At 46.9% G+C, this 27,150-nt stretch overlaps 1 protein-coding gene across 1 annotated transcript in view; it reads left to right on the top strand.

Moving 5' to 3' along the window:
* Window positions 1-27,150, top strand: part of EXOSC8 (exosome component 8) — a 293,056-nt gene that overhangs the window by 131,696 nt on the left and 134,210 nt on the right. The window contains exon 8 of the mRNA XM_069205514.1: window positions 15,547-15,643. Coding sequence (XP_069061615.1) covers window positions 15,547-15,643 — 97 coding nt within the window. The remainder of the gene's footprint in view (window positions 1-15,546; window positions 15,644-27,150) is intronic.

The following is a 27,150-nucleotide window of genomic DNA, read 5'->3' as shown; positions in this document are numbered from 1 at the left end:
GTAACGGTGTGGGTTTGGATACCGCCAGTTTATCACTGACCTTTGGTGTGGCGGACTTATGTCTGTGGCTGAATAGTGACAGGTTGGTGTGTGTGTGTGTCATAATATGGTGAATGGATATCCGCAGCGGCGGTATGTTGGCGGCTGTCAGCATGCCGGTAAGTGGGATTTACCGCCAATGTCATAACAAGGGCCTTAATCTTTAGGCCAGAATCCTCACAAAAGATACACATCTAGTCCAACAAAAATGGAACTGACTCACCAGGGTAGCGCACATGTACCAATGCATCGTCTCTGTATATTGAAAAAACATGCATGGAATCTCCCACCTTAATCCCCCTGGGGGTAATTTCCCTATGTAACAGCAAGGCCAGTGGTTCAACTGCCAGTGCAAAAAGCAAGGGTGAAAGGGGACACCCCTGTTCAGTACCCCTGCCCACTATCAACGCTTCAGAAAGCTCGCTCCCCACTATGACTCGTATGTTGGGTTGAGTAAATAAAAGCAGATCCAAGCACAAAAACAGGGACCGAATCCCATGCCACGCAACACGGCCATTAGGTGGTCCCACTCTACCGTGTCCAAAGCCTTTTCCAGGTCAAGGGAGACGTGAGCCATCTCCCTTTCACTGTCCAAAGCATTGTGTAACACATGAGCCAATCTTCACGGATTAAGAGTGGTACTGCGAGCCAGCATAAAGCTGCATTGGCCCTTGTGTACCAATTCCCAAATCCCTCCCTGCAGGTTGGTCACTGAAATTTTACAAGGGACCTTGAGCATAGTGAGGGGCCTGTAGGAGAACAGGTCCTCCGGGTCTCCCCTGGGTTTCAACATTAAGTAGATCATACCCTCCCGCATGGTAGCCATAAAGATTCCCCTAACCTTTGCCTCAATAAAGACCTTCAGGAGCTTCTCCTTAAGACAAGCAGAGTTGACCTGATAAAGGTCTGCTGGGAACCCATCCCCTCCCGAGGTTCCTCTATGGATAGGTCCTTCTCCAGTTACCGCACTAGGTCCTGACGCAGCTGGGGCAACCCAGTTCTAGTCAGATAACCATCTGTTTCTTCCCGAGATCCCTGCAGGCCCGTGTGATACACCACTTTAAAATGATCCAGCAAGGCTGTCAAAATGTCCCTGCGCTGGGTTTGTAAACGCTCTTGTGGCTCCTTAATATGCAGTATGGGGATTATATCTGTCTCATGTTGTAGGATCCAGGCCAGAAACCTTCCAGATTTGTCATCCTCTCTATGTGATGTGTGTAGGATTTGAGTGAGGTTTTGTCTAATGTATCCCACAGTGACTCAAGCTCTCCATGAACCCCTAGTATCTGTGTGCCTGCTTCTGAAGAGAATACCTCCTGTTACTGGAGGTCTGCTAGCTTCCCCTCTTGTACCTTAAGTTCCTCTCTTAGTCTCCTTCGGACCCTGGAGACTGACCCTATACAGTCACCCCTGATTATTGCTTTAAGTGCTTCCCATTCAGCTGTTTTGGTGTCCATCGTACCCTAGTTAGTTGAGAGGTAAGCTTCCAATGGCATCGCTAGTTCTGCTCTGCAAGTAACATCCACATGGAGGTCAGGGGGCATGTGCCCGGACCTCAACCCAGCTGTTCTGTCCACACCCCCCCCCCCCCCCCCCCCCTTCTGCCCCCAAGCCAAAGTCAGTATTGTGTGGGAATGACCAGAGAGAAACCGACCTAGATTTCCCACTACCGCTAGCCGTGCAATGGCCAGTCCCCCCACCAGGAATCGGTCCATCCTGGTGTTGGTGTTATGGGTCCGCGAGTAGCAAGTGAACTCCCGTCCCCCAGGGTGTAATGTACGCCAGCCATCTATCAGAATGAGATTCTGCATCACACCTTTAAGGGAGCCCACCATCCAGAGTTTGGTACCATTTTTGGGCGGTGCCGATCCTCCCCTCCATATAGGACACAGTTAAAGTCCCCCTCCCAAATTATAGGAGCCCCATGCTATGCCCCAAAAGGTCCTGAAGACACACAGAGAAATGGCGATCATCCAAATCTGGGGCATATGAATTAATTATTGTTAGCTCTCTGCCGTCCAGAGAACCTTGCCGAAGAACAGAACGCCCCTCTATGTCCACTTTGCTATATGCGCATCTGAAGGGGACCACAGGAGTCACCCAGATGGGCACCCACCTGGAGTAGGACAAATAAGAGGCTTTGTACATCCACCCCCTCCATTTCTTTTTGTTATCAGTTTCTGTGGCTCCTCCCCCCTGAGATGAGTTTCTTGAAGGCAAGCTAATTGGATGTTGTATCACCGTAGGAATGTGTGGACCGTATAACAATTGGAATATACATGTAGTCCTCTCACATTCCATGTGACCATGTTTACTTGATCAGCCATATTCGTGACAAAGGTAAGCACACAGGCTCTCCCTCCACATCCCTCGCCCCACACTCTGCACCCAGGGCCTGATGACCAGGAAAAACATGCATTGTCTACTCTTCAGCACTGTAACATAAACCAACCTCCTATTCCCAACTGTGGAATAACAGAACAAATGTCTTAAAACAGATTCCCCCACCCCCCCCCCCCCCCAACCCCGGATGCAAAGTATACAAATAACTTATACCACATATCCAATAGTTTCTACTCTGTCAGGACTGACAGCCTAACCCCTACCCCCCATTTAAGGTCTACCAACAGAGTGGGAATGCAAACCGTGCTCCCCCTACAGAAAAGTCTGCCTTCAAATCACAGATATTCTTCCCATCACATATTCACATTTTATCTGTCATTTGCAAATTGACTAGTCCATACTCTAGTCAGAACCAAACATCATTACAAGAATTCTAGCATGGAAGCTCCCCTCCCTGCAAAACTGGAGAAGAGAGGTGCTTTTATCAAGGTAGAATGACATCAGTTCCAAAGTAACCAAGATGTTCTCATTCGTCAGGAGCATTCTGCATGGTTGATCTGGCCTGCAGAGGCATCCCTCTCGAGTTCAGTTGTTGCTCCTGGGGGACCGAAGCCATAATTTCATTCTCCTTTATTTTGACCCTGGCCAGGCTACTGTCTACAGGCTGGTGCGATTCGCCAGGCAAAGGCCCTGAGGCCCTACCCCCACGGGGATCCCTTTCAATGGACAATCTGGACTCCTTGGGCTTCACTGCCTTGATCTTCCTGCAGACAGTTTGTTCCTCACCTTCAACCAGCGCCACACATCTTCTGGACTGTCGAAGAAATGCAATTTGCACCCTTGACAGCACCCTCAACCTGGCCGGATATAGTAATATGTACCTAAGGCCCATTGCGTGGAGTTTGGCTTTTACCTCCTGGAACATTTGTGGGCCCCCTGCACTTTATTAGTGTAGGAGGGGTAAATGGAGATGCAATGGTTCTCAAATCTGGCAGTATCCGTGTCTCTAGCTGCACACAGCACAGTGCCTGTCTTTGCAGTTCATTATGCGGACAATGATGGCCCGCTGAGGCACCACAGTGGGAGGAGGCACGACTAGCGCCCTATGTGCCCCCTCGCTGATGAACATGGGGGGACAGTCCACCGGGTTTGAGTGTGGACCGTATCCAGTTCTCCACAAATTGCTCCGCTGCATATCCTTCTGCCATTCCGGGAGCCCCAGTAGGTGCTCATCTTTGTGGCGTGATCGCCCCTCTGGGTCATCCACGTGAGCCTCCTTGACACTGGACTTAGACATGATTGAGGCAACTTGTTTTTTTAGCACAGCCACTTTTTCTTGCAGTTCCGCAATGGACCCTTCGGCCACTCAAACTTTGTCTGAACCTTTTCAGAGATCTCTTCATAGCAGATTGACCTCCAGGCCCACGGTCTCGGTTTTATGTTCAAGAGCGACCCTGGACCCCTGGATAGTCGCAAGTAGTTCTGTCCTGGTAGGCTCGTCCGCAACCTAATCTGGAACCTGTTAGCCTTCACTCCCGGCCGGGGCCTAGCACGTGGACCGCTGCGTGGCAGGACGAGGAGTGTTTTAGAGCTCCATGGTATTCCTCTAGGTGGCCCCTGCTTACTTATTGCACCATATGGAGATTCATAATGGGCCTACAGTCTGTCAGAGCTCCCCACCAAGGTGGCAGCCGTGGCCGTGCACCGGCCCCAGCACGCCTTCCCCGGGCATGGCCCCTCCGATCCAGTAGCTCCCAGAGCGGGATGAGATCAGGTGTACTCCAGGTCCAGACCAAATTACTAACTTCCTGCCAGTGCCAGCCTTGAGGCTCCTAAAAATTTGAAGTCCAAGGGCCTCCTCAATACCCCATTCCCGGGCCCCCCCTCTCCAGTCAAAGTAGGGTTATGCAGGTAGTAGGAGGTCTAGTCCAGGATGGCCCCTTGTATTCAATCTGCAATCAGGGGTTAAATAAGGGAGCTCCCTCAATGAGCTCTTCATGCCCCACTCAGCCAGTCCTGGGCAATTACCACCTCCTCTTCCGGACCCCGTTGATGTACCGTGAGATCAAGGGGAAATGTCCCGGGAGCTCCAGATTTAAAGGCCCCCACCAGTTCCTGCCTCTTTCAGTGCAGCGCAACTCAAGATGCTGCGTCTCCACACACCTGCAACACTCCCCTCCACAAGGGCCGCTTGTCTGGTACCTCAGACTTCTCCCGCTCTGCAAGCAGTTTTTATTGAAGAGCCTCAGGGCGCACCATAAGGGGAGAGGCGCTCTCCTAATAAGGGGAGAGGCGCTTTCCTTGCCCGCAACCACTCTCTGGGGACCACCCGATAGCAGGAGGCCAGGCATCGCACCAGCCGTTCCGGCCTACCTGACTCTCCTTGCAGCAGTCAAGGCTGCTTCTTCCTCCTGCAGCTCCCAAATCGGCCAATGGGCCTCAGGTGTGGCGCAAGCCAGTGCAGACCACCACCACAACCTCACGGTCCCGGAGCTATCAGACTCCCTTCCTGCTGTGGCAGCGCAGCCCTCTGTACTGCTGACCCATCACCCTTCACTAGGGCGTCCTCGGCCTCCAAAACCTCAACACCGCTGCTGCAGGGCACTGTTAATGCAGAGATGGGCCGTTAGTCAGCGGCTTGCATGCTAAGGATTTTGCGAGGTGACCTGGGAGCCACGTAGGAGCATGTCCTGTTGGCTATCATGCTCGGCTCCCCCTGCCAAATTTCCTTTTTAATTATTCTTATAACAGAGTTCTTAGAGTAACTCTTTCCTCCTATTGGACCTTGTCCTCTCTAAATTGAGGAGTACTCCTTTATGTACACAATACATAAATTCACTCTCTAGCACCTTTCCTAGAAACTTTCTTTCCTAATAGTGATCACATCACAACTGTGATAGACATTCTGTTGCTGTTGTTCATGTACTAATTTGGTATGAACAATGTGTGTAAGCTACTCCCTTTTTTTCTCTCCTATGGTACTTTCAAATTACTATGAAAAGCAAACCATATCAATGCCCACCTTCTTCCAAAATCTGTTTTTCCCAGTCTAAAGGTCTCTTCACAATAATGATTTATAATTTTGACAAAGGGATGGAAATCAGCAAATCAAACCAGGTGTTATTTCTGTATTTCGTACTGACTTGGCAGTCGGTTACTAAATGGCTTCTACTATTTTCACTGTTACCATTAGGCTAAGTCCCTTACAGGTAGGCCTAGAACGCATTTAATTTCCATGACAGGCTGGGAATTCACAGTAATTAGCAATCAACGGTGTTAAAATGACCATAGGCCCAAGGCCACCTCATTTGAAACAACTCCAACTTGAGTGGGCCAGTGAGTTAGATCTGCTGAAATCTCCCTAGAGGCAAGCATAGCTCCTGTTTCTCCTGTTCATTTTTTGAGGGTGTCCCTGAAAAGTTTTCGGCTCTTTAGTACTTAAAAATATTATTTTAGAATTTTGGCATCTACCTGGCCTTCCCTGAACAACAGCCAGCTTAATCTTCTGTCAACCATGAGTTGTTTCTGAAGGATTCCCTAGAGATTCTCTTGCTTTGGGGAGGCACTTCCAACTATGATAATGGCAGATTAGGAAAAGTCTGTCTTCAAAGCTTGTTCCACCTGTGGTTGAAGGGGCATCTACACCGATCATCCACATTCTTGATGCTTATATTGTCTCCATCTTTTGCTTAGAAGCTTCTAAATGTGACATCTGGAAAACATTTCTATCAAGGACCCCAAGGATAAGGGAGGTCTGCCTTGCTGCTCCTTAAAAAAAAAAATATAAAGAAAGGGGAAAAAAGGCTTTTCCTTTCTAGAGGGGATGCCCTCTCATCAGGGGATGATGTGTGCAAAGTAATTCTAGTAAACACTTCCTCAAAAATGATGGAGAAAAGAATCTCTTTGAACTTCCATAACTAGATTTTACCAGAACGTGTCCCTTTTCGCATCTGCGGAGAGGAAAATCAAGTCGTGCTGGGAGCATCAAAAAAAGGCTGTGAGAAATCTGGGCCCAATACGGTGCAGACATTCTGAGGTGCAGCCTGTCCTCCTGTCCAAAACCATAATCAGTGGGAAGAATTTACTGTTACTGACAGCACAACCCTTATTGGTGCTGTCAACGACATCCTTGTAGTCATCCGTCACATCTTTGATGTAAGTCTTGGTATCTTTGATGTGGAGTACACCACTAACTGCCATCCTGCCAATAGGCAGAAAGACTGTCAGTGATCGCCCAATTAACAGCAGTCCTGTCAAAGATGACTCTGCCACTGAGATTTCCCCATCCCCTCACCCCACACACAGAGTTGACAGCTACCACTGCATCAATCTCCACCTCGGTTTACACTTTGCCAACAACAGCTTGTGAAAGATATCGATGATGACTGAGCTATCTACCCATCATACTAGCTGCGTTTGCTGTTAAAGGTTTCTGCTCACCTTCCTGTCTGCATCCTGGGTTCAGAGTTGGATGCAGACATCAGCGACCAAGAACAATTTTCAGACATAACTTATAACCCTACTCCACTGAGTATCTATAACATACCAGCATATGACGAAGAGGGTTATTGTGGATTACCACGAAGCAGGAATTTTGAAGAAAAGTTCTGTAATCCGAAAGATTATGAATGATATGCTCTGGAGGAGCCCTCACCAGAAGGTCCCATAGAGAATACCAACACCGGTATGTGCTTAAGTGCTGGAGGCATTCCAGCATCTAATCTCTCAACCACAACTTCACTATGCACATCCTCAAACACCCACTACACCCACACACACCCTCCCTCCAGGGGCTCGGGTGAGAACGACATGTAGGAGCAGGACTCCAAAGAAGAAGGCTATCAACAAGATGAAGAACAGAGGGACTTTACCATACTTTAGGAAGGAGCTAAGACACCCCCACAACCAATTACTCCTCTGACTACATCATCTGCTTCCATGGCTTATTGGAAAGGGCAGCCAAGAGATTTGATCTTCTGTTGTCCTCTGTGGAGCAGTAGTGCGTCTTGTTTGGTGTCAGGGTGAAACCAAGGGGAATGACAAACTGATCACTCTCCAGAACTGTGTGGGGAAGGAAGGGCTTAAGGTTATGACAACTTGGGCAACAGTTCAGACAGGTATTCCACAGCAGAACACAAATGCAAGGCACTCAACTCTGCTCCTGCATGTCTCGCATGCCGTCCCAGACTGTAATCTACCATAGCAGCATTTTGGAGGCACTCTAAAATTCAGATTACACCTAATTCTGATTCTCCCCCTCCAGATGAGGATGGTAGGCACGTAGACAATTTAGAGTGCAGAGTTGGCTCAGTGACGGTGATGTCCATAAACGCTTAATATGGGTGGTGAACAAAAGATCACAGGATCCCTATCAGTCACATTTGTATATATTATCTTGTAAATATCACTTGTGCACTTCTGTGTTCACTTGATTCTCCTACACTGTGGCATCACTAAAAGTATGACATTTTGCAAGTTTTTGTTCATAGAGAAAAATGAAATGTATGAACTACAAAAAAAAAAAACGTATCTATGGGGAGGTTTTATTGTCTGACTACTGCTGAGAAAGTCAAGGGCTACACTTCTACCCCCCCCCCACCCCTCCAATAGGGACCACCTTTTCTTTTATACATAAATGCAGTGAGGCCATTGGCAATCCTTGAGTAGTACAGCCATCAACTGTGACACAACATCTCATCCACCCATGCTTGATTTGATATAAGAAGACAGACCTAAAGTACCTAATGCTGTAACCAAAGGAAGGGACCAACACCTTTGTCATCAACATTGCTAGAGATGTGTAAAATACCAGCAGAAACAGTACTTAGTCAAATGCTAGTAGGGGCAGTCCTTAGGAGGCAATGCTATCTTAGGTGCAAAATGCTAGATAAACTGTTTGATGGACAAACTTTATTTGGCAAGCATGCGAATGACACACTACATAGCATTAAGGCGTACACTTACTCAGCATGCTCTGCAAGTGGTTTTAAATGTTGACAGGCGCAGTAATATCCTTTTGAGGCTTCAGACAGTCCTAGTGGGAACCTATAATCAGCATGGAGTACAAGTTTGTCAATATTATCACTACAGTCTGGGTATGACCAATTTTTCTCCTCTTTCAGTGGCCAAAGATGTCAAACCTATCAGAGATATCGGCAGGAATGCTTCAAAGTTTGGCACCCAGTATGTTAATAGACAAGCCGGACTCCCTCAAGAAGGCACTGAAGGCCCAAAGAAATCTAGGCTTCTGTCCAAAGTATTTCCTTGTGGAGAGCAGAGACTTTTCCTAGACCTCTGAGAACTCAACAAGTTTTTAAGGAAACAATATTTGTGAATGGTCACCTAGAGGCGCTTCTTCTGTTTTTGCAGAAATGGGAGCTTCTCACCTCCCTGAATCTGTAGGGTGCATATCTTCACATTCCCATTCACCCCAGCAACAAACAGTAACTCAGATTGTAGGTAGCAGGGCAGTTTATCAATTCAAATCTCTCCCTTTTAGCCTGAAATCCGCTTCCCAGATATTAATGAAATGCCTGGCCTCCTACCACCTTTCTTAAGACAGGACCACAATGCTGTTCCGACCTGCAGAAGTGACTAGAGAAAGCAGTGTAGACTGATCTGCACAATTGCAAGCATCTGTGCTTCCTCACTTTGACTTGACACTCAATGTTCAAACTTTGTCCCCGATTCCATGCTAGATCAGCAAATGGGTTAGAGGTCACAAACCTTCACGTTTTGCCCACAGGTATTTGCCAGCAGCAGAGCATCAGTTAGAACTTATAAATAACTGTTGTCTCTTAGGTCTTTCTCCATGGGACACATTCCATCCTGCCTGCTGCAGAGGAGACAGGTCCAAGAAGAAGAGCTAGACCCACAGAGGAATCAGTCCATAGGCTCATGGGGCAACGTTATGAAAGTCACTTGGTGCCTCAAGAAAGATCTTCTATTGTGCCTCAAGGCAGGCATATCTGCCCTTTAAAATTATTCTGGGCATTCTTCATAATTCCAGATGCTTTTATGGATGGCTGAGGAGCTCACATGCTGATCCTCTAATCCAGAGGTCTGTAGATAGAAGAGATGTCACCCCATATCAGTTTTGCATCGCTACGCGCCATCAGACTGAAACTACAGGCTTCCATGCTATGCCTTGTGAAGAAGGTCATTCTGATCAGAACTGACTGCTCGAACACAGTGTATTACATTGTCAAACAGGAGCCACAAGGTCTTGAACCCTGTTGGAGTCTTAAACCTTGTTGAAGGAGGCACAGTGTCAATGGGATTGGGCCATAGTGTACATTTTGAACAGTGGGAGCTCCACTAGGATTATCTGTAACAGTTTTGCAGGTACGGTCACCCCACCTTAGATCTGTTTGCAGCCAGGAAAAACAAAAAATGCTGTGATTACTCAACCAGATATTGGCTAATGGGCTCCAAGGTCAATGATTTCTTGATGATGTGGTGGGTACCGTTTTTGCCTATACCTTCCTGCTGCTACATCCCTAAGGTGCAAAGGAAGGACAAGATGGAGTAATCTCTCTTATTTTATTATCTCTAGTGTTGTTGCACCAGGTTTGGTACACCAAACTGGTATGGCTGTTCAGACATGCACCAGTCCTCCTGAAGATCCTTTTGATGCTTTTCACCAGGCACAGCTTGGAAATCCTGCCTCGAGACCTGAAATCTCAGTCTGCAGACCTAGCTCCTGACCATTTGAAGTTTAGGTAGGGCGATACTGAGACAACCACATGCACCTGCTATGCCCAAAACTGATAATGTAACATTTTTGTTCAACACCATCACCTATTTTTGTATCTAATTCAGCTCAACAAGGAAAGACTGAAATACTCTTCAGTAGAGGTGTCCTGACGGCACTTTCAAGATTCGGGACGTTCAGCAGTACTTCATCATATTTTCCCAAAGGGTCATCAAGCACTTTATGAAGAAAGGTTTCATAGCTTTTTCCCCAGTCTGGGAAAACCTAGAACTGTCCTTTCCCAGATAAAGCCTTTACCCTCAAACTTATTCACTGAGAGGAACTTTCTTGCAAAGTGACACTTTTTTTGGCCTGCACCTTAGCAAGACGAGAAGGAGAGATTTCAGATTTCATGATTAGGTAGCCTTTTTTAATTTTCACTAAAGATAGTCACTTTCAGCACTAATCCAAACTTCATTCCTAAGCTACACTGTGTTCTTCACCTGAATGGACCTACCACAGCTCTGCGAAGAGGGGACACTGCATTCACTGGATGTATGTGGTTACCTCATATTTTATGTTGACTTGAACTAAGGATATGAGGGCAAATGATTGGTTCTTAGCATTGCTTAGGCATCCTGCAGAGGTCGACCACTGTCTAAGCAATGTGTTACCAGCTGATTTTCAGCCTGCATCAACTACGGCCACAATAAAGCAGAGTATCCCCTGGAGCATAACATGACCGTGCAATCAACCAAGAGTATGTTGGTGACGGCTGCACTCTATGTAGTGTGCTGCTACCAGTCATATACCAAGCAGTGACGTGGAAAAGAAGACATGTGTATAAGCATTACTGCGTGAATCTGAATACAGCAGATCTCAGTAGGTTAAGCAAAGCTGTGCATCATTTTCATTGAAGGTGAGCCTGCCTGTTTGTTGGTACTGATTTAAGCATGTAACTCTATGAAACATCCAGTGCTGGAGAAGAAATTACTCACCTGTAAGTCCAGTTCTTCAGAGTTCTCTTTCATAGATTCACATGACCCTCCCTATTCAATGGGCAGAGGCTAACCTCCCAGTATGTGTACTCTTTACATTTGTGCAATGAAACTTGGGTTTTGGTGGCCTCTCCCCTATGGTAAGTAAGGAGCTCAGCACATTGTGTAGTAGCACATCCATCTCATCTGAAAAAACATCTTTATAATCAATATGTTTATCATTCTGTGGCTCCTAAGTTAGCTAGTGTTGCCACAGTTTAGCCTCATGGCCAAGAAAAGCTCTCTTGGGGGAATGACATGCCACACACTGTGTAGCAAAAAATGATAAAGTGACTCAAGGGATGCTCCCAAAAGTCATCGCTATAAAACTCACATGGTTGTTCCAAACAATGATATGTGCTTGTTGGGCATGGTGGAATGCTAGTGGGGATGCAGAACAAGTAATACACTATAATCTCCAGCTTTACCAATCATAATCAACCCCCTGCTCACCCCTACATTACAGTCATGTGTAACAGAAATGCTTAAACTGTGGTCTGTTACCAAGCTTGGTGACCCTGAAGAACCATCAGGATTTGGACCACTGACCCACTTCGTAACTTCTGGCGACACTTGAAGATGGGTATCTAAATTGTATGCAATGTTTGCTGACAATTATGTTAACACAGTATCAGCAGAATTCAGATGGGAGAAAGACAGATGCGGAAATAGGCTATATTATATGGAGATGCTGCTGTGCAGAAGCAGGAGATTTCCCTAAACTATAGGCATAAGCTCACAATTACGGTTCTCCTGCTTCTCTCAACCAAATTGATAGCACAATAAACCAGAGTGTCATTGATTTCAAAATGCACCTGCTGACTTCTTCCACCTAGCCTAGTCCTGAATTTATACATTTTGTCTAAAGACTACTGCAGTGCTAGTAGAAATAACTGAAATGCCCTCTGCTTTAACACAACTGATAGCACTACTTGGATGCATTAAAAACAAGCAATGGCAAAACCAATAGGTTTCGCCTCTGCTAAATCTATTGCTTTTGACAATGTTTTTAGACATGTTACATAGCAGTGTGAGCTGCTGTGCAGGATGTCTTAAAGTAAAAAAATAAATTAAAAAAAAGGTGTTATGACGTGCCACATCGGTGCGAGCTGCTGTGCTGCATAGCTTAAAGTAACATTAAATGCGATATGACCTGCCCAGACCACGTCATAGAATTTTGTTTTTTACTTTATGCTATGCATGTAGAAACAAGTTAAAATTGTTATTTTCCCTTTACTTGCAACGTATTTTGTATTCTTGAACAAGTACTCATTGTACTTACTTGTGAAAAGAAGGTAAGGTCCCACTGAATGAATGAGATAGTATCTGGGGGCCTGTTCATGACAGGGGCCTGTTCATGACAATGGCGTTCATGACTGTTCATGACAATGACGACGGACGCGATTATTTAAATACTTGACTGGCTTCGACTGTTCTTCGAGAATATCTAATATAAATAGCGTTTACACAACTGAAAAATTATTTTGCAAAACTAATCTTGTCGACACAATGCCTTGAGAAAGCCCCGGCGTACGTGCCTGTGGGGCGAAACACGTGTTGGCTGAGTTTCTGCTTTCTTGTGTGACCTACTTGGTTGTATTTCAACTAGGAGCTCACCTGTTTTCCAAAATAAAGGATTCGATTTAGAGCAATTAAGACTCTCTTCGCAGTTTCTTCTATGAACTTCAGCGACTGCATGATAACCAGACTCTATCTCATTCATTCAGTGGGACCTTACCTTCTTTTCACTAGTGCATTTCTTTTGGGGGACTAGGGTCCATGTCCCCTGGTTAAGCTCCCACGGTTACGAAAAAGGCATTTTACACAGGAAGTTTGTGGCTTGGACTCTCTCCTTTTTGGAATACCTTTTGCTTCATTGTACTTACTTGCATGGCAAAGTGCAGTTCGCTGTAACACTAAGCATTGAGAAACTGTGGTGTTATGGCAGAGCAAATTTGGAGCTGGGGAGCCAGGTTTGAGCCTCAGCACCGGGCCAATATACTGTGATTCTGGGTAAAGCAGGGACTAGCAGGGCATCAACAGCAGATCTGCACTTAGTGGTAATTGTAAGGGACAAACGGTGGCAGAGTTACAAATTGATGTTTGTCATTTAGGAAGAGAGATTTCCCCAACCCTGTAAAAATAAATGTGTCCTTGTGTATTGTAACTTGCGCTTATGTAAAACACTCCAAGCCTTATCAGCGGATTTCCCTCTAAGTAAAAGAGACTATAATGGGGGTAGAAGGGAGGCAATTAGCGAGAGTGCTAACATGCACAAGAGTCTGCATTTAAAATACATTTTGGGATTAAGTGCATTTACATTTCCTTTAAATTTAGTTCATTTTGCCGGTTTCTACTTTGGAAAGTTTACATTGCACTTTTCTCCGACTGAAATCCTCAAACCACGAGACATCAAATTACTAATGGAACCATGCATCACACAAAACATTTTACCAGCCCCAAGACATACTTATTTCTGGTTCTTCATGGTTATTGCATTTACTTAAGCGCACATGACAATCCACTACAGACAAAACACTTGAGGCAGAGAGAAAATGTGCTTTAGCCAGCTCGGAAAAAAAACCAGAGGTAAGTGTAGTATATTAAGAGGTGACCAATGTATGTGATTTATTGCAGTGCAAGACAGCGGATTCACTGCTGAGCTTTCGGCTCCCTATTTTTTGGCAGAGAACATACGGCAATGCAAATGGCAATGGGTGTGGTAATTGGTCTGTTGGAAGGTAGAGCAATTTAGCCACCCTGCATTCTGTAAACCATATCCCTGAATGGCTCGTTTTGTTTCCGATGCAAATACCCAATTCAAGGTCACTAAAGGCATTTTTACTGCACTGTGTGGAAACACCCGGTCACCTGCTGCTCTCTCACAAAAACATAAAACTTTTCTCAGCCACTGTTCATAAATGAAGAGTGCATACATGATGATATAACATGGAGGCTGGTAGAAGTGCTGACATGGATCAACGGGCTCTGTTACAGGGAGGAGGGGAGACTGTCGGAAAACACATACAATCTTATGAAATGTAATTAAAAAATAAGTACCTCAATAAGACTGCGGCTAGTGGAAGGACACTGGCCACCAGCCATTGGCTACAACCAGAAACTGTAGTTGGTAGAGGCTCCAAGGAACAGCCAGAAAAGGGAAAGTGAACCTAGATGACGTGAGCCTGATACTACTGCTGGTCAATGAGAAGCCAGAAAATTAGATTGACCTGGAACCTAAGAATGGTAAGTAGGAGGGCAGGCTGTGAGTCAGTTTTAAGATTTTTTTTGTTGTTAAATTAGGAGAGATTATGCAAGCGCTGTGCAGACGAAACCTTAAAATGAGGCAACACTCTCTACTTCTCCTTTGACATCACACGGGTGCACATATAGCAGTGGCACAATCTTTAATATACAAAGGGCTGTGAAAAACCCTAGTGCCTCAGAGGTGCCGACATTGCACAAGATTATTGAGTCCCCGAGGCGCTTTCGATAATAGAGACCTAGGTAGGCACTGTGCAGCTGTCTTGTACTATATCTAAATATTATTTTTTGCTGGCTAATACTGCTCTAAGATGTTTCAAATTATGCCTTCAATGATGAGAAAGTTGATAGTCCATTACGTAAATTACATTGTCTTGCTTGTATGGAAATGTAATATGTGGCAAGCTTTCCTATCTCCTCATACCTTTGTGTGGTGACAGCCCTCTTTTTGCGATTAAATAATTAAATAATTGTGAATGGATGCTTCATTGTGTCCAAATGTAGTTTCCACTGTGCCACTCCAAGAAATAGGTGTGTAGGTTGTATATAGTGAAACGTAATATTTTATAAATGCATTGTTCACAAAGGTGGGCCTAATTCTTTGGATGTAACAATGTTTAACTGAAGTCATTCCACAAAAGTTATTTTTTTTAATCTGAGTTGTCAAATGTATAATATTTTGTGATCATTGGGCATCAGGCAAGATAATTGGATTAGTTGGCTTTGTAGTAAAGGTGAAGTTTGGAGGTCATATAACCAAAAACTGACATTGAATTTTACATGAGTAATCTCCTTACACATAACCTTTTGGGTGTTGGATACCGTGCTTTCGAATTTGTAGAATTTTTGTAGCTCTGTAATTACATTGGGTAATCACTGTTTTGCCCATTTGGAAAGATAAAACTGTTTTGTAAAAATATTTGGAATAGTTATTTCTTCCATAGAACTCCAAAAGGCATTGCTTAGAGAACTCCAGATCGTTCTCTTTATAGCACTGTGCTCTGTATATAACCAAGTATTTTACAATACAATGTGACTACAACATTGGAGCTCCTCAATCAAAACTCAGTTACTCAGGACTCCTTTCCCCTGCTCTTATTCATCCTGTTAGTATAAATTGGTTGAAATGTTTTGTGACTTTGTAATGAATTTGTATGCTCACCTTTTCAGCTCGTCTGGGTACTGTACTGCGATATTTTGTGTCTCGATTATGATGGGAATCTATTAGACGCTTGCATGTGTTCCTTGCTTGCAGCTTTAAAAAATGGTAAGTCCTATTACAAGTTTTTTCAATTGAGGAGCACTGTGATGTGGCTGTCATGTTCTATAGCTGCCATACAATAACCCAATATATTTAGTTTTGATGTGTACTGAGTGCTTGCCGCATTCATGGTGAACATACTGTACTTTTGAATTGCTTCAAGAGGCTGCCATTCAGCATCCTTCAGCCATTGGCGTCATTGGCTTGGGAACATTCAGCAGTTGGCTTGAGAAGTTGTCTGTGGCAGGTTTCCAGTGACCTCTTGGGTTAACTCACAAGAGTGTTTTTGTTTCACCTTCTTAATATTTAGCTGTTTGGTCATATCCTTCCACCGCCATTGGAATGGAGAAGGGGCATATGAAAATTATCTTGCATTCACACAGTTAATTCTTTAGCATATCGATGTTCTGTAGGAGCAAGGCAATCTTTTATTACTTTGTTTGCACTGCAGCAGACATTTTGTTAATTTTTTTCTTCCAGTGCTTGAATGAGAGCACCAAACCTATTATCTTTGCCAATGCTTGTTTTAGCTATGCCAGTACAAAATACTGTACCTAAGTACTTTACAAATGTGTTGTGGATACAGCACTCATCCAGGACGGCTGTTGATGGCAGTGGAGATGAAATACTAAACTAATTTGGATGCTTGTAAACAGCATCACAGTCCTCTTTTGTAGGAAGCAGCCCTTTATGTGATAGGTGAATACCGTGTAAAGGGTCCAGAGGTTTCCCAGTGAGCGGACAGGGCTTGCTATGCAATCTCAAAGTGCTTTATTTAGTGATAGAGTGGGCGAGCAGCCTCTGGCTTAACATAGAGCAGTACAAGACCTCTACAAATACATACAATAGTCAATAATTGAGACATGACTCAAAAAAGGAGATCAACACTAATTTATAAAAAATAGTAAGTAGCTTTTTATATGTTTAGGCATCAGACAAAAATCGTTCAGGTAAGTATGTTTTTAATATGAATTCTTTTCCCTTTAAAAAGTGGACAGTGCAATTTCTGAGTTCTGTAATGTTATCCTATGGGAGGAAAAACAAGTTCTGCAATCAGGTACTGTATGACGACTTACGGGACCAATCTCTGAGACTTAAGGTGAGTATTGAGCAAGGGTCAGGACAACACCAACAGGTCACTCATTTGAGGAGCACTGGGGCCGCCGGGTGAAGAGGGTGGAGTACAGTGTTGGGTGCCCAATGTATTTCTGTGGAGATGAATCTCCATGGAAAAAGGCTGCAGGCCCTGGCTACGAAGTCAGTTGAGGACAACCCACTGGTAGGTTACAAACATGGGGTGCTCAGGGGCTTGTGGGCACCTTTGGTGTCAGGTTTCTGTGTCCGGGAGCCATCGCGGTTGAGGGGTCCTGTGGTCTGAGGCTGCAGGTATCATTGGGGAATCCGGGAGGGGTCAAACCACAGTGAACTCGAGCTCAGGAGATCTGGGGGACTTCGTTGACACCAGCGGCCCACTTCAACTCAGGCTGGAGGCGACGGGTGCAGTGGTGGCTTTAGGTGTGAGGTTTCTCTCCCCCAGAGGCTGCGGGAGACGGGGCCTGCATGCAGAGGCTACAGATGACTTCGGGGAGTCCAGGAGGACTGAAACCACAATGAACTCGGACATTCTGTGGGTGGGAGCATTACATCCTCTTCCCAGATAAGCCTTTGTTTCGGGCCTTCTGAGAGCAAAGGCTCCCACCCTAGGAAGTCATACTCCGGTCTGGTGGTGGCAGGCTGGCTCGCACTTGTCAGCAAGCACCAGAGGCTGGTAGGTTTTTAAGGGCCACCTCTGAGGTGCCCTCTGGTTGCATGTATTGGTAAATCCAACACTGGCATCAGTATGGGTTTATCAATATGAGCTGTTTGATACAGACATTCCTGTCTGCTGTGAAGCCATCATGTAGCTGGGGAACTCTTATTGACCAGTGTCCAGCAGATGTATTTAAAATGGCTTCCCTAGTCACTATGTCTGAGAATTGACCATGCCATAGCAGGGGCATGTTTGCTCGTGCAGATATCCCCTCACAAGTAATATATTGCACCCTGCCTTAGAGCTGCAAGACCTGCTGGAGGAGTGACATATATATTGCATGCAGTGTTAGGTTTTCACTTTTTTCTGCATCAAGACACGCAGCCTGCAATGGCAGCCCGTCATGTGCTTTGTGAGGGGTCCCTTAGGGTGGCACAATTTGTGCTGAAGCCTTTAGGGACCTTCCTTAGTACCCCAGGCCCTAGGTACCAAGGGTACCATTTACTAGGAACTTACAGAGGGTGCTAAAGGATTTGCCAGTTGGGGAAACAACTGCACAGTTTTAGGAAAGAGTTCTGGCACTGGGGACCTCGTTAGGAGGAACCTAGTGCACTTTCAGTTGAAATCACATCATATACGCAGGAGTGACCATGTTTAAAAGAGGCACTTTCCTACATGACCCACTCCCAAATGAAAGAGGATGAAACTAACCTTTCCCAAGAGTCTTCATCTTCTAAGCGGAAGAACCTGAAAAGGCCATCTGCATTGTTATGGTCAGTCCAAGGTCTGTATTCAATTGTAAAGTCCATTCCATGTGGGGAGATGGACCACCTTAACAGGTTTGGGGTTTCACCCTTCATTTACATTAGCGATCTGGGAGGCCCATGGTCAGTTTGAACAAGGGCTTAAAAGCCAAACAAGTATGGCCTCGGCTTCTTCAGTGACCAAACCACATCAGGCTTCCCTCTCAGTGGCACTCCAACGCTGCCCTCTGGAGAGTTACCTCCTGCAAATGAAAGCTACTGGTTGGTCATGGACATCATCAGTGATTTGGGACAGGACTGCTCCTATCCCATGTTCAGAGGCATCTGTCTATGAACTGCTTGGTGTAATCTGGAGCTTTTAAAACATGCTGAGCATATTGCTCCCTTCAGGGTGTTGAAGACCTTTTTGAAAGCTCGCTGTCCAGTTTAGTTTCTTGGGCATCTTTTTGGAGGTCAGTTCTGTGAAAGATGCCACAATGATGCCATATCCTTTCCCAAACCTCCTGTAGTACCCAGTCAAGCCAAGGAATGCCCTGGCTTGGGTCTGGGGGATTGGACCTACCCCGTCCAGAGTTGTCTGGATCTTGGGGTTTAGTGGTTAGTAGCCTCCACCTACAAGGTGACCCAGGTATACAACCTTACAATGTCCTATCTGGCACTTGCTTGCCTCAGTATTGAGGCCTGCACTTTTCAGAGCCTCTAGGACCTTGCCAGGGTGGATCAGGTCATCATGCCAGATAGAGCTAAACAGCAATATCAGCAAGATGTGCTGCAGTAAAGTCTTCTAACCCAGCCAGGACTTTATTCACCAACCTTTGGAAGGTAGCAGGGACATTCTTTAGTCCAAAAGACATGACCGTAAACTGATAATGCCCATCAGGAGTGGAGAATGCTGATTTCTCTTTTGCTGCAGGGGTCAGACCTATCGGCAGGTACCCTGATGCGAGATTAAAAGTACTGAGATATTTGGCTACTCCTAAACTGTCAAACGGTTTATCAGCCCTAGGAATTGGGTGTGCATCTGTTTGGGTCACAGCATTGAGGCCCCTATAGTCCACTCAAAACCTCATTTCTTTCTTTCTTTCCACCCTGGGATTGAGGCTTGGTGACTAAGATAACTGGGCTGGCCCAGGATCTCTTAGTTCTCAATGACTCCCAGTTCCAGCATCTTGCTTACTTCAGCTTTGATGCTCTCTTTGACATGAACAGACTGTTGATTTTATTTTGGACGGATAAGCTTTCCCCATTGTGCACATCATTTGTACACCAGGTAGTCGACCAGGGGTCAAAGAGAAGAGCACAACATACTGATGCAAGACTTGCTTGCTGAAAGTCTGCTGTTTGTCAGTGAGGGTGTCTGAAAAGACCACCCCTTCATCTGAGCCATTTTTGTTGTTGCTGGAGAGGAGATCAGGGAGAGGTTCACTCTTAGCTTCCTGTCCCTCATCAGTGACCATGAGCATGGTCATCTCAGATTTGTCGTGATAGGGTTTAAGGCGATTGATATGGATAACCCTTTTGGGGTTCCTACGAGAGCCAAAGTCCACCAGGTAGGTGACTTCTCCTTTTCTCTCTAGGATAGAGTATGGTCCACTCCTTTGTCCTGAAGGGCCCTCTGAGTCACAGGCTCCAAAACTCCCACCTTCTGTCCTGGTTACAACTCCACCTGTGCAGCCTGTTGGACATACCAGACATCTGGAGCTCTTGGCTGGCCTCAGGGTTTTTGAAAGCTTTTCCTATGTACTCAGCCATTAGAGAGCGAAGGCCAGTAACGTAGTCCACAATATCCTGTTTAGGCTCTCTGACCGGTCTCTCCCATCCCTCCTTCACAAGACAGCAGTCCCCTCACAGGATGTCCAACCAGAGGATCAAAGGGGAGAAAACCTACTCCCTTCTGTGGCATTTCCTGTAAGTGAAAAGCAGTCTTGGAAGTAAGACATCTTATCTCCTTCTGAGTTTTTCAGGGACTCCTCCTGTAGAAAATACCCTCTTTTTGGCATGGTTACTCCCACTTTTTGCCTACTGTCAGTGTCTTGACTGTTCACTGGGATCCTGCTAACCAGAACCACAGTGACCGTGCTCTCGCCCTCTAAATTTGGTTGCTTAGGACTTAGCACTCAGCACAATTGGAATACTGGTGCCTAGTATATAGTACTTGGGTATCCAGGGCATTGGGGCACCAGAAGTACCCCACGGGCTGCAGCATGTATTTTGCCACCCCTGGGAGCCAATGCAAAATGTGTCTGCAGGCCTGCTATTGCAGCCTGCGTGAAAAGGTGTATGCACCCTTTCACTACAGGTAACTGCACGAGGCCACTGTAAGTCATCCCTATGGCAGGCCCTTCTGTCCCAGTGGGCAGGGTGCAAGTACCTGTATGTGAGGGCACCCCTGCATGAGCAGAGGTGCCCCCACGAACTCCAGCTCCGTTACTCTGGGCTTCGTAAATGCGGGAAAGCCATTTTACCTGTTTACTGGACACAGGCCTGTATCCACCTACATAATGGTAACTACGAACCTGGCCATTTTTGGTATCAAACATGTCTGAATCATACCCTAATACTGTTGCCAATATTGGAAGTATGATCCCATGCACTCTGGGGGCTCCTTAGAGGACCCCCAGCATTGCTCATATTAGTCCTCTGGGGTTTTCCGAGCAGCCCGCTCTGCTGCCATGCCTCAGACAGGTTTCTGCCCTCCTGCTTCTTGACCAGCTCAGGCAGGGGATGCCAGAACAAAGGTTTTCCTGTGGGAGAGAGAGGTAAAACCCTCTCCCTTGGAAATAGGTGTTACATGGTGTAGGAAGTTGGCTCTGTATGCACTATTTCAAAGTAAGGAATAGTATGCACAGAGTCCAAGGGTTCCCGTTGGAGGTAAGATAGTGGCAAAAAGAGATAATACTAATGCTCTATTTTGTGGTAGTGTGGTCGAGCAGTAGGCTTATCAAAGGAGTAGTGTTAAGCATTTATTGTACATACACACAGGCAATAAATGAGGAACACCCACTCAGAAACAATTCCAGGCCAATAGGTTTTTGTTATAGAAAAATATATTTTCTTAGTTTATTTTAAGAACCACAGGTTCAAATTCTACATGTAATATCTCATTTGAAAGGTATTGCAGGTAAGTACTCTAGGAACTTTGAATAATCACAATAGCATATATACTTTTTACATAAAACACATTTAGCTGTTTTAAAAGTGGACACAGTGCAATTTTCACAGTTCCTGGGGGAGGTAAAGTAATGTTAATTCTTGCAGGTAAGTAAACCACCTACGGGGTTCAAATTGGGGTCCAAGGTAGCCCACCGTTGGGGGTTCAGAGCAACCCCAAAGTCACCACACCAGCAGCTCAGGGCCGGTCAGGTGCAGAGTTCAAAGTGGTGCCCAAAACGCATAGGCTTCAATGGAGAGAAGGGGGTGCCCCGGTTCCAGTCTGCCAGCAGGTAAGTACCCGCGTCTTCGGAGGGCAGACCAGGGGGGGTTTGTAGGGCACCGGGGGGGACACAAGTCCACACAAAAAGTACACCCTCAGCAGCGCGGGGGCGGCCGGGTGCAGTGTGCAAACAAGCGTCGGGTTTCCAATGGGAATCAATGGGAGACCAAGGGGTCTCTTCAGCGGTGCAGGCAGGCAAGGGGGGGCTCCTCGGGGTAGCCACCACTTGGGCAAGGGAGAGGACCTCCTGGGGGTCACTCCTGCACTGGAGTTCCGATCCTTCAGGTCCTGGGGGCTGCGGGTGCAGGGTCTTTTCCAGGCGTCTGGATTTCAGAGTCAGGCAGTCGCGGTCAGGGGGAGCCTCGGGATTCCCTCTGCAGGCGTCGCTGTGGGGGCTCAGGGGGGACAACTTTGGTTACCCACGGTCTCGGAGTCGCCGGAGGGTCCTCCCTGAGGTGTTGGTTCTCCACCAGTCGAGTTGGGGTCGCCGGGTGCTGTGTTGCAAGTCTCACGCTTCTTGCGGGGATTGCAGGGGTCTTTAAATCTGCTCCTCTGGATACAAAGTTGCAGTCTTTGTTGAACAGGGCCGCTGTTCTCAGGAGTTTCTTGGTCTCTTGGAAGCAGGGCAGTCCTCTGAGGATTCAGAGGTCGCTGGCCCCAGGGAAAGCGTCGCTGGAGCAGGTTTCTTCTGAAGGAGGGAGACAGGCCGGTAGGTCTGGGGCCAAAGCAGTTGGTGTCTTCTTCTTTTCTGCAGGGTTTTTCAGCTCAGCAGTCCTCTTCTTCTGTAAGTTGCAGGAATCTAAATTCTTGGGTTCAGGGAAGCCCTTAAATACTAAATTTAAGGGCGTGTTTAGGTCTGGGGGGTTCGTAGCCAATGGCTACTAGCCCTGAGGGTGGGTACACCCTCTTTGTGCCTCCTCCCAAGGGGAGGGGGTCACATTCCTATCCCTATTGGGGGAATCCTCCATCTGCAAGATGGAGGATTTCAAAAAGTTAGTCACTTCAGCTCAGGACACCTTAGGGGCTGTCCTGACTGGCCAGTGACTCCTCCTTGTTTTTCTCATTAATTCCTCCGGCCTTGCTGCCAAAAGTGGGGCCGTGGCCGGAGGGGGCGGGCAACTCCACTAGCTGGAGTGCCCTGTGGTGCTGGAACAAAGGGGGTGAGCCTTTGAGGCTCACCGCCAGGTGTTACAGCTCCTGCCTGGGGGAGGTGATAGCATCTCCACCCAGTGCAGGCTTTGCACACTTTCAAATCAAAACATAGCATCAGCAAAGGCAAAAAGTCAGGGGGTAACCATGCCAAGGAGGCGTTTCCTTACACATGGCTTGGGAGGGATAGCCTTCCCAAGCCACTGGTATGCTTTGAAGGGCACATTTGGTGCCCTCCTGGCATAAACTGATTTGCACAAGACCAGGGACCCCCGGTCCCTGCTCTGGCACAAAACTGGACCATGGAAAGAAGAGTGACCACTTCCCTGTCCACCACCACCCCAGGGGTGGTGCCCAGAGCTCCTCCAGGTGGCCACTTGATTCTGCCATCTTGAATCCAAGGTAGATAGAGGCCCCTGGGAGCATCTCAGTGGTCAGGTCAGGCAGGTGACATCACAGCCCCCCTCCCCCTTGCTAGGTGACCAATCCCCCTGCTAGGTGACTAATCCCCCTTCCTTGGCTGTTTAGGGTCTCTCTCTCTCAGATGGGTCCCCAGATTCGACGTGTAAGATTCCAGCAGAACACCTCTGCATCGTTAACTTCATCTTCTGGCCACCAGGACTGCAACTGGACCCTCCAGTAACCGACAATGTGCAATTCCAGCGACGACTTCGGTCTGCAACATTGTTTTTCGGGCTCCTTCCAGCAACTGCAACATTTCCCTTGCTGTGCATCCTCTGAGGGCGACAAGTCTTCAGCTTGCACAAGATGTAAGAAGTTAAGAAGTCACCCCCCCTGCACCCAGAGGCACTAACTGCAACAACGACTGGCTGCGTGGGATCTTCTCTCCTCTGGAACTGCGTGGATCCTGCATTACAGTTGGTGGTCTTATGTGGTCCCCTTGGTCCTCTTAATCAGCTGTCCAACTTGGAAGACAGTAAGCCCTTGCCTCTCCTTGCAGTATCCTTGTGCTCTGCGACTCTTGCAGCTACCAAGGCTTGTTTGTTCCTCCTCCAAGGGATCTTCAAGCTCTGTGTAGCCCCGGCCCCAGCACTCCTTCCTGCAGATCACAGTCTCCTGCCTGATGCTCCAGTGATGTGGGACTCCTCTTCAGGTGTGCTGAGTGCGCCTCACTGCGACTCCTGTGCCTGCTGCCAGTGTGTCGCCTGTAGGGGCTGTCTCCTCTTCTCGTGACTCTCCAAGCTGCTGAGGGACACCTCAGCCTCCCCGCCTTGGGTTGAGTCCCCTGGGCCTTGCTGGTCCTCTTCAGCCTGCAAAACCCTCTTCTATGACTTTCATTTGCCAAGGCTTGTTGGTGGTTTTCCAGCACCTCTGACAGACTGCATCATGACCACCGACGTGGGACATCACTTGCATCACTTCTAGAACTCCTCTTTTGCTCCTGTTCTGCACTGCTGACTTTCTTCATCCTTCGTCGACTTGGTCCTGCATCTAAAGAAGGGTGAGTAGTGGCTCTTGCCACAGCCAGGAACTCCAACTCAAACTGGACTTGGTCCCCTTCTTTTGCAGGTCCTCTTCTGTCAGGAACCACCTTTAGTTTCTTCCAGTCTTGTCTGAGTCTTGCACAGTCCTTTTCCAAAGTTCTCCAGTCATTTTGGGGGAAAAACAGGTACTTACCTCTTCACTCCTGATCGTGGAGGGGGGGGCACCCTAGTACTTACCTATTGGGGTTCCTAGTTCCTCCAGCTCCCTTTTACTGATTCCACTTCCTTGTGTGGGAGACAGCCTTTCACATTCCACTTACTTAGTTCATGGATTGGTCTCCCCTAGGGCCCTCAATATGTACTATTGTTTTTACTATTTGCTATTGCTTTCTATGCAAATCACTGATTCCTAGTGTGTATATAACAGTGTGTTTACTTATCTCCTATTGGAGTATTGCCTATTTAGTATTTTAGTATGTGTGTTACTATAATAAAGTACCTTTACTTTTGTAACACTGTGTGGTTCTTTCATGTGTGAAGTGCTGTGTGACTGTAGTGGTATTACATAAGCTTTGCATGTCTTCGAGATAAATCTTGGCTGTTCATACACAGCTACCTCTAGAGAGCCCTAGCTTCCTAGACACTGTCCACATCTCACTAATAGGGGAATACCTGGACCTGGTATAAGGTGATAACACCATAGGTGCTCTCCCCACACTAGGCCAGCTTCCTCCAATCGTACCTTTCAATGTCTTTTTGAATCTTTCAACAAGGCCATTGATTTGTAGATGATATGCGGTAGTGAACTTATAGGTCACACCACATCAGCCCACATGTGTTTTAGATAGCCAGACATGAAGTTTATAACTTTGTCTGATACCACCTCCTTTGGAAAGCCCACTCTGGTAAAGATACCAATGAAGGCCCTAGCTCGCAGAGTACTGCCTCAGGGAACATGGTTGCAATTTTTACTGCAACCTTTATAAATCGGTTTCCTGATGCTGTTGGAGGCTCTAGGGGACCAACTATGTCAATCCCTACCTTCTCAAAGGGAACCCCAACCACTGGAAGTGGAATTATGGTGGCCTTTAGGTGGCCACCTGTTTTACCACTGGCTTGACAGGCGGAACAGGAGTTACAAAACTCTTTCACTTTCTGGGACACACCTGGGCAGTAGAAGTGATATTCTAACCTACTCCAAGTTTTACGGTGGTTGTACCATTATTCCAGACTCTAACTCTACTTTTTCACCCTGAGCTTTGCTCTGTGCTCTTGTTTTTCACACACCCAGCATAGCTGAATGGGTCTTTCGTTCTACCTCAGCCCCTGCTGACGACTCCAGATCATTGCCTAGCAGACATTGTACATGGATTGCAGGAGATTCCACCACCTTCTTTCGGCCAGTAACCCTCCCCATTCTAAGTATACCATCGCCATGCAACGTACCTAAGCCTCATTGTCAGCATTAAGGACTGTATATGTCTCACCAGTCATGAATTGGTCTGAGAAGACCAGTTACTCAGTCACAGTGCTAACTTTGGCCACAATGTCTCTCAGGGCTTCAACTCTAACCCCATTGATGAAGTGGCTGTTGTCTGTATCTCTTCAGATTACTGAGCCAAATAGCTAGAGCAGCTACATCCACCCCACCCTCTGAAACTAGAGTTGCCTCAGTGAGTTCACTGACATGGTCAGGACCCATCTGGAGACTTACCACTACATTTACAGCAGGTGCACTAGTGGCATTCTTTTTTTCTGGATAGGTATGGTCTCCAGTTTGGTGTTCAAGAGCCTTGTAGAGATTACACCAAGCCTTTTGGGATCCCCGTTTTTACCCTTGTACCCACCCTTGGATTGGGAAGGTCGTAGGGCCCTCCCTCCTGAAAAGATTTTTGGGGGCAGTCAGAAAACTTTGTTTTTATCTTTTGTTTGGTCACCATCTTTCCCTTGGGAGGGTTTTTTGACCTCTTTTATATGGTTCCCCCAGTGGTCTACCTTCTTCTCCAATTCCTCAGGAGAAAGTGGACCCAGGCCTACCAGGTATTGATCTGACTTCTCTTGAACACAATTACTCAACAGATGCTTTTTTTTCCATTAAATCATAAAGGCACATTGTTAAGGGGTGTGGTTAGCAAAGCAACATGGGCACGCGTTCTGAAACAGCTCGGCACTGCCACCCTGTTATCCTTTACAATTGTGGGCTGAGTCTGCCATCGGGTGCACATTACCCCCTCTCTGAGATGTGTACCCCATAGGCCACCGAGCTGCCGGGGTTGTGCATCGTGTGGTGCATTGGGAGGACCCTGATGGGCCTGCGATCGGGAGGCGATGGCAACGCCGGAGCTGGGTCCTGTTGCCTGCACCACGGGAGATGCCTTGCCACACCGAAAGTGGGCCATGACTGCCACTAGGACGGTGTCAGCGGTCGTCTGCGGCTGTTGTGGCCGACTGGATTCCTGATAGTGTGGCCCTCACCAGGAGACCGCTGAGCCGGAGGAGAGATGAGGCACACTTGCTGCGCTTGGAAGGCACACTAATTGAGAGCAGTGGAGTTGCACTGAGCGTGGGGATCAAATTCCTGCCTAGACTTGTCGAACACCCGAGCTACCTGTTTAGACATTAAACCACCGCTGATCGCGCTTGCCAGACGGCTCATGCATGGAAGTAAACCACGAGGCTACACAAACAATACCTGCTTGTAAACAGACTTATTGCTGTTGGTTGGCCCCACCCGATGCTGATGAGGCGCTGTCTGGCTAGCACTCACTCCCACTGATGGTGCCCCGAGGGAGCCTGGGGGCCGGGCTTGTGCAACGCCGCAGGGCGCCGAGACCTGCCCACACCCTTGACCAGTAAGCAGCGCAAATACTACACGGCCTAGTGACTACCAGAGATATAACAAGCTATCCATCAGTCGTCTAGGCGTCCTGTGTGTATCAGAATACTTCCTTGCTGTAAAGCTTAGACTACGG

Source organism: Pleurodeles waltl, chromosome 8 (assembly GCF_031143425.1).
Source record: "Pleurodeles waltl isolate 20211129_DDA chromosome 8, aPleWal1.hap1.20221129, whole genome shotgun sequence".
NCBI lineage: Eukaryota > Metazoa > Chordata > Amphibia > Caudata > Salamandridae > Pleurodeles > Pleurodeles waltl.
The sequence above is the reverse complement of the archived record's forward strand: the minus strand, read 5'-3'. Positions and strand labels throughout refer to the sequence as shown.